The following is a 7,850-nucleotide window of genomic DNA, read 5'->3' on the forward strand; positions in this document are numbered from 1 at the left end:
AATCTGTGCACTGTTTGCTGAACTTTAAATAGGTTGTTGAAATCTACTCCAAAATGTTTACTTTTGTGCTTTTCTTTAGCAAGCATACGCGTGGGTTGAAACGTTGCGAATACGGCGTTCTTTTAATAGTTTTAAACTCGACTGTTGCGATTCCATGGGAGATGCCAATATACAATAGTTTAACTCCCATGGCGCGTGCATTCTTTTCTGGCCTCAAATTCAAAAAGAGTCACTCTCTCCCGAACAACGTTTAAAATTCAAAGCCCAGTTTTTCCCGATTAAAATGCTTAAAAACGAGGAACCAAATAAGGCATTTCTTCGAGATAGTTGTGAGTAATTGAGATTGGCACGTCACAGATAATAAGCTATTGTCTAATATTGATCCCCGTATAAATGACTACATTCATTAACACATAATTGAGGACCTGACTAACGCACTGTCTCGTCTATTGTCTGAAAGACAAACTCTCCAAAAAAAAACGTCTTTCACGTGAATCAACGGTGAATACACCTTTAGTCACAATTTGGAACAACTATCCTTGTTTACCAAACAAACACTTGCGTAAACTCTCCAGCAAAAACTAAGACTCTTAAAAATGTCGAGAAATGTCTTTAAAAGGACGCCTAAACAAACTCGACATCTGGAATGCCGCCGACGGTTTGTAACCTAATTCCTTTGGAGCACGTAAACGAAATGCCCAGGGGGGGATTTGGGAAAGTTACCACAGCTTGTCCCAACCCGCAGAACAGTATTTAGGTGCGATACAGGGTTTTTCCCCATGCTGGTATTTCTTACAATGCACTCCTTATACCAGAAGGCGTTTGGAAAGGGATTAGATATAATTCCCGGCATATGTTTCGTCGCAAGCCCCGCCCCCGGATTTTGCGGCGAGTGGTATGATCCCGAAGACTTCGCCGGAAACCCCTTCCGGGTTGTCTGGTGGCGGGAGATGACGTAATGGCCTCATACGTAAGTGAGGGTGAGCTAAGCTTTTGGATACATCACTTGGGGGTTTGTTCTATTCATAGACCCCGAGGATAAAAAGGGGGGACACCATGAGCCGTTTTCAGACACAACCCGACCGGGGCAACGAGACAACAACTACCTGCACCGAACAGATAAGAAAACTTCAACGGACTACCCTCTACATAACACCGCCGAAGAAATATCAAGATGAAGACCGCAACGTTCAACAACTTTTACTCCACTGCATCATCAAACTGTAAGTATAGTTAGTGTTTCTTTTTCTTTTCTTTTCATGTTACAATGTGTTACACAATTACATTTAGGTCAGATCAATTAAAATCCCAAGGACGATTTATAGCATGCACTGCAGTGTCTTTTTAGTGGCACAAACGCTTGTAAAGAGAGTGCTCTAAAAGGGACCCTTTTAAATCTTCTGTGTGTGGTTCTGTCGAAGATTTAAGGGTAACAAGACTTGTCTTTCCAGACAATAGCTCTTTTCTTGACAGCTACAGCAAGCGTTAACGAGCCAGTAAAGGAAAGTGATATGCGTGGCGTGTGGAGAGAGTGCGGCCTTGTGAAACGCACCTGCTATGTACAAGTTGTGCCGGCTACATATTTCTTACCATCGGCGTTTGTTTGAAAAAAAAAAAAAAACTCTCTATCTTTCAAACGTTTTGTGTTCTTAAACTTAAAGTTTCTTTGCTGAAACTGTAACGTATTTTTCTTTTCTTTTCCCGACTAGATTTCAGAGCAATGAAGATATGCACCGTGCTGCTACTGGTGGGGTTTCTCGGGACCTCGGCCACCCCCATCCCGACGACTTCTTCCCCCGGCTTCCCTCAAGAAAGCCCGTTCGATGTTCTCATGAACGACCGAAGCATCGCTGACAGACTGTACAGAAAAGCTGACGCAGCCTACACCACTTTCGTAAGTGTAATATAGTATTGTATAGTATTGTATTGTATTGTTGAGGGCATGTATATATGTGTGCATGTGCAGGAATTTCCCCGGGAATTCCAACATATCGTGAACGTCCGGTTGCTTGTCCAACAATCGCCCACGTGTTTGTCTGAAACCACTACAAAAACTGCTCTGTAATGCACTACCTGTGCGAGGGTCATCGCTTGTTACAACATGTAACATACACGCCTGCTTGAGCCAATTCGAAAGTCTTACAAGATGCAAAGGCTAGCCTTCCAAGAATCCCCTGAACACCGCTCCAGGCGTCTTCTGATTGGATAATCGCTTCCTTGGTGCAGTGACGTAGAAGTAACCTTTGGTCGTGCAGACGACGCGCAACTAGAGAGACTGTTTCTGTTCCATGGCTGACTACTAGCGTGACTGAAAATGTATCGTTTTTCTTCTGTTTGTAGATTCAGGACGAATTTGACGGGAACTCTGGATACTGTGCGGAACAGATCACCTGGGACGAGCTCATAAGTGTCCGAATGACCCCCCTGGAGTGGAGAAACCTCGGGGTAGGTACATAGAAATGTCTTGTACTTCCACATTCTTGTATTACAGTATGATTAATTGAGCGGAGCTACTTTTTATAGAAGATCAGAAGAATGGGGATGCGTTGTCCATTGTTTAGCACAGTCGAGGACAACATGTGACACCCGTACATAATAGTTATCGTTGTATGCAGGATGAATAGTATGAATTTTGGCGTGAAACATGCAAACGTGACCAGAATAACGTATTAGCTAGCCTGGAGGCCAGACTATTTCTATTGCGAACTTCTCGTCTCTTATGGCCAACACCCCCTCCCAAAAAGTTTTTCACATGTCTTATGTGAAGGAGGAGGGGGAATGGTGTTTGTACGAAATTTCCTTGGGAGTATGTTAGCCCTGGAGCCGAGGAGCTAGCACTGTAAGTGCCGGTAACAGCAGACTGGCTTCTAGGCTAAGTGTCACGGAGTTACTGCGCCTGCAGTGTGTCAAGGAACTCACCTCGCGGTAACAGAATCCAAATGTGTCAGGAACCACCGAGTTCCGGTCCGTGAGAACACACAGAGAAAGATTACACGCATACAGGAAACTTTCAACATTCGCCAGGACTTCCGACCCTCAGATAAGCATTACAAAAACTCAACCGACGTTAGAGTCTCTTTGAAAGTGCGAAAGAAAAATATTTCAACAGCTCACTCCGACCACTTCCTACCGATCCCAAGAGATTAAAACGATTTGTATATTTGGAGAAACCCCAAGGAAAACTTCCTTTCAGTTTGGCTGGCGGATTGTTCTAGCTCGCAAGGTATACAAGCTAAGGTTTTTAGCATATGTGTTTAGTTAGTATATCTTGGTATACATAGCATACGTTAAAATTCTAAAACAGTAATAAACTGTTCATTATTTTGTTGCTTCTGCCACTGAGCATGCGTAACTAACGATTTCTCTTGTTTACAGGACGAGGAGCGTATGCAGCGCATGCGCAGTGACCTGCAGATTTTCGGACAGTACTTGGAAGAGGTCAAGTTGGACGAACTGGACAAGGAGGGACACACGGACACCGCTGACAAAGTGGACGAAACCATTCACCAGCTCAGCACACTGATGACAGCCATAGACGTTACGGTAAGACTAAGAGAACTTACCTATTACATTGAGAAACTAGAAAGGCAAGTTTTCCATAAAATGCAGAATGTTTTTCTTAATATTAGGCTTCTTGGTTTTTGGACCAAGTCATTATCAACATACATAATCATATGTTACCATAAAGCTCACCCATAGTATTGTGTGCTAGAAAAATCTTAAACTCATTCTATAGTATTGTGTGCTAGAAAAATCGTAAGATCATCCTATAGTTTTGTGTTCTGGAAAAATCTGCCCTAAGCTGTGATTGGCTACTGACAGAAGAAGAAAGAACGCACCGCAGAAACAATAACCTACCGGGGTAACATTTGTGGTAGTCCGTCATCATTGTGACTCTTGTTACTTTTTTCATGTCTTTAATCCTTATGGTTTTCTTTTTCTTTCCTCAGAACAACGTCTTGGGTTTCTCATCTCCAACTGGCACCGCCGAAATTCAAAACATCCAGTTCCGGGACCCCTTCAGCGAGTTCGCCCGCTCCATCCGCGACTGTGTCGTTCTACGAGACTTCAGGGTCCTCGTACAGAGAGTGCACCGGGACTTCACACTACTCAGCCAAAAGTACCAATAGAATACCTCCTAGAAATCACGTGGTCTTCACGTGGCTTTCTTATAGAAATCACGTGATCGTCGCGTGACACGACGTATGCTTCGAAAGCATTAACGTAGTCATTCCGTCCTTTTTTTATTTATTTCTGGTATCCAGTCAGGATTCAGAAAAAAAGTTGGCTCAATATATGAGCTGGTAAGCTTAAATTATTGTTGGAAACATAAAATGAGTCCAATACTGGTTTGCTAGCGTATTGTGTCAACTGTAATGTGCAATATTACTTATTAGGAGCGTATACATTCCAGTGAAAATTATATTCCTATAGACCCTTCGGTGAACATGAAAATTTATACGATATGAATAAGAAATATTCTATGTCATGCGAATGTGAGAAATATTTTGATATCAAGTTCAGACAGTTTGTTAACTTATTTATTTATCTATCTATTTATTTATGTTACTTGTGTGGTCATATTATAACTTATGGTGAGCTAATTTATGGTGACTAGGGACCATAGTACCTTCTTGTTTCTTAATTTATTTGAGATATTTATTATAAGGCTATAATACTTTGTTGACAAACCAGCGAAGATTATATTCGCTGTTATATTGTGTGGATCTATCTTTTATATGTTTCAGAGAGTTTCTATCTATTTATATCTATTTATAAGTTTGTAATGTTCAAACTTTTTATGTGTTGTCGGGACCATATGAAATGAAAGATTTATACTATTTATGACATGTTTTATTTATGAATCTGGGTACGAATTTTATAAACGAAGTTAATAATTTATTGACAAATATGCTGCTGTTATAAGACAAGTTCGATTAATAAAATTGAACACGTCACTTATACATTTTGTTCTTTGTTGTTATTTTTCACCCAAACATTGCCTGGTAACCACTCACCACGGGTCGCCTTAGGTGAAACTTAAGCTTATGGGCTCAAGATAACAATATTGCATAAGAGCAAATTTGAAGAACATATTGTTTGGTACACCATACTCTATGTGTTTGGTCATCTGTTTAACCTTGATCACATGAATTTTATAATGAAGGCAATTTAAAAAAAAAAAAAAACTTTTGTTTTTGTTTTTTCATTCGCACGCTCACATCATGACTGTGTTTACACAATATCTCACTAGCTGGGGTTAATGACCCATTCTCCGAGACGGCTCAATAACTGTACATATAGGGTTGGCCACTTGGAGTGCTATATTAGGCCACAGCAAGTAAATTTTATGGATGACATCAGCGCGCGCTTTAGTTTTCGCCTGATTCCAGAAAAAAAACAATGTTTTTTTTTCTTCTGCAAGGATGGTCAACATGACGATAAAGTATCAAAATGAGCAAATATATTGTGTTGTAGCCTAATAATTGTACTTGTAGAAGTGACACTTGCGAGGTACCCAGGACTGTAGTTCTGAGTGAAGCTATGAGTGTGGTTACCAACTTTGTTGGTGATGTCAGTCTACCACACTAATGTCACTTTTACCACACCAGTACATGTCTTGAATACAGGAATGAATGCCTTGTTGGCTCTGATACCATGTTTTGTCCCTTTAATTCGTTTTACAACAGTCTTCACAACTTTATGGTGACTATTTTCTAAAATGTAGCCATCTTGTTTTTTCTTCACCTATCTTGTTTTTTTTTTTCGCCCTATCGCACTATTTTCGCAGTCTGCAGAGGATGTCATCCATAAAATTTACTTGCTGTGGCCTTAGTCAGGCAAGCTCTTATCAGTTTGGGGGATTTCTAGAGCTATGAAGGATGTCATCTATACTATCAAATCTTCCAACCTTCCACTCTTTACAGTAAACTACATCTCGTATCTCACGAACACACCTACAGCACAAGATCCGCAAAACGCAATGACTTCAAACTAACAAAACCAAAAACAACAGCTGCAACGAAGTCTTTTCTCTACCGGTGCTCAAAATCCTACAACACTCTTCCACAACATATCAGATCATCCGTTCCATCATCCTTCAAACTACTCATCAAAGACAGGCTAAAAAGGACTCAAACATTCTGAACTGGTAGCACATTGAAATTGATGTAAATATGTATATACTATGTAATGTTATGTGTATGTGTACCAATGTAATTGTGTATGTTTTAATGTATGACCCCAGGAAGAGTAGTGGATGCACATGTGTATTCACTAATGGGTGTCATTTTAACAATAAACAATAAACAATAAATCAACGTACCCACAGAGAAGTGATCCAACGCATATAGTTATGTAAGGTCAAAAATAAATGCTGGTATATTCCATATCACATTTTGATTACAGATAGAAATTACATAAGCGCAAATATCTTCATAAAATGAGCAAAGAAATACAATAGTACACATTTAGTACGCGTTTTTCATCACCTATTCAAAGGTTGATCAGAGTGAGAAATACAGTGTTAAAACTTCATCACGCAGATATGAGATTAAAAAGTGTGTGTCCATTGCCGATCGACACCCCTCCTGGGGCCTTCAAAGATAGTGTTGGCAGGTTTTTGCTAGCTATAGGGTTTATCGGGTTACTCTAGAAGTAGAGGCGCTTGTTGGTATTGACGCTTTTATCGGGCTTTCTTCAAACAAAACGTAAAAGAAAACAGAAAAGAGAAAGCCCTATAAAATCATCTAAAATACGTAAAAAAAAACAACCAGATGCGAACCTCTGCTTAGGAAATTAGTCGGGTAACCGAAAAAAATATACTTTTAAAATGTTCTCAAGGTCACCATGTGCCCAGTACTGCGCTTCAAATATAAATCGCTAGAAGGTGCACCTAATCATGCAGATATTAGGGTTTTCATTCTCCTGTGTCATTAAGGTTATAGCAACTGAACCATGGTACGGAAGCATATCTAAGTCACTTTTCTTAGCGAAGCTTTACTTTAGAAAACGTAAAACTCACGGCAAAATTGTTTGAATTGTTGAAAAGCTTAAAATTAAAGCCATGTTGATCTAATTGTAATGATGACATCCGCTCGCGCATGAATTTTCCGCCGTTTCCAAACAATCCGCCGTTTCCAAAAATCCAAACATTCTGTAAATCGTACAAAGCAGCTTCAAAAAAAGGAAATATGAGCCGTGGATTGCAAAAAACAAATATTAGAAACCCATAATAATGTCATAGAATATTCCATGTATACTAAGGCCAAAGAAGATGTACATGTGAAGACTCTATTATTCGGTATACTATGTTGTGTGTGTTCAGTCATATGTTCAACCTTCCTGGCCCCTCAGATTTCATAATAAATGCAATATTTTTGTCGATTTTTTTCTTTTTATTCGCACGCTCGCATCAGTTTTTGAGTTACCAGAGGATGTCATCCATATAATCTAATCAGTATGACCTAAGGCTCGTATGTTACTACTCTCCAAGCAGAGGTTGTTGGGGAAAATCGTGACCGGCCGGTCGAAAAAAGAAAAAAATCATGAAAGGAAAAGGTCACGATTTTTCCCACCAACCTCTGCTTGTAGAGTAGTATGTTACGTCAATTTGACCTGAGCTCCCGGTAATCCACGTGTCTGGTTGCCTATCTTGTCGAAAGATCTTGAAATCCATCAGCGATTTAGTCAGGTTTTCTCATGTGCTCAAGTAACGTTGTATAAAAGTTCTAAATCAGAAATCAACTGGCTGATTTTTTTATATTTTTTTATTCAACATCAAAGTACAGAACAGGACAGAGAGGTAATACACTCTAGCAGTACGCTGATATTCACATCACCTCTCAAAA

The 7,850-nt window shown here is 39.8% G+C and overlaps 1 protein-coding gene across 1 annotated transcript; it reads left to right on the forward strand.

The window, feature by feature from the left end:
- Positions 1-1,045: 1,045 nt before the first annotated feature.
- Positions 1,046-4,964, forward strand: LOC118414831. Its single transcript, XM_035819095.1, has 5 exons — positions 1,046-1,223; positions 1,710-1,894; positions 2,341-2,445; positions 3,376-3,543; positions 3,951-4,964. Exons 1-5 carry the CDS (start codon positions 1,175-1,177, stop codon positions 4,128-4,130), a joined length of 687 nt encoding a protein of 228 aa, XP_035674988.1. The 5' UTR covers positions 1,046-1,174; the 3' UTR covers positions 4,131-4,964.
- The last annotated feature ends 2,886 nt before the right edge of the window (positions 4,965-7,850 follow it).

Source organism: Branchiostoma floridae, chromosome 4, assembly GCF_000003815.2.
Source record: "Branchiostoma floridae strain S238N-H82 chromosome 4, Bfl_VNyyK, whole genome shotgun sequence".
Taxonomy (NCBI): domain Eukaryota; kingdom Metazoa; phylum Chordata; class Leptocardii; order Amphioxiformes; family Branchiostomatidae; genus Branchiostoma; species Branchiostoma floridae.

Bases quoted from the DNA above. Each gene is read 5' to 3' on its own strand.
- LOC118414831 (XM_035819095.1), top strand. From the start codon at position 1,175: ATGAAGACCGCAACGTTCAACAACTTTTACTCCACTGCATCATCAAAC. The intron at 2,446-3,375 runs GTAGGTACATAG...TCTTGTTTACAG, and splicing joins TGGAGTGGAGAAACCTCGGG to GACGAGGAGCGTATGCAGCG. The intron at 3,544-3,950 runs GTAAGACTAAGA...TTCTTTCCTCAG, and splicing joins TGACAGCCATAGACGTTACG to AACAACGTCTTGGGTTTCTC.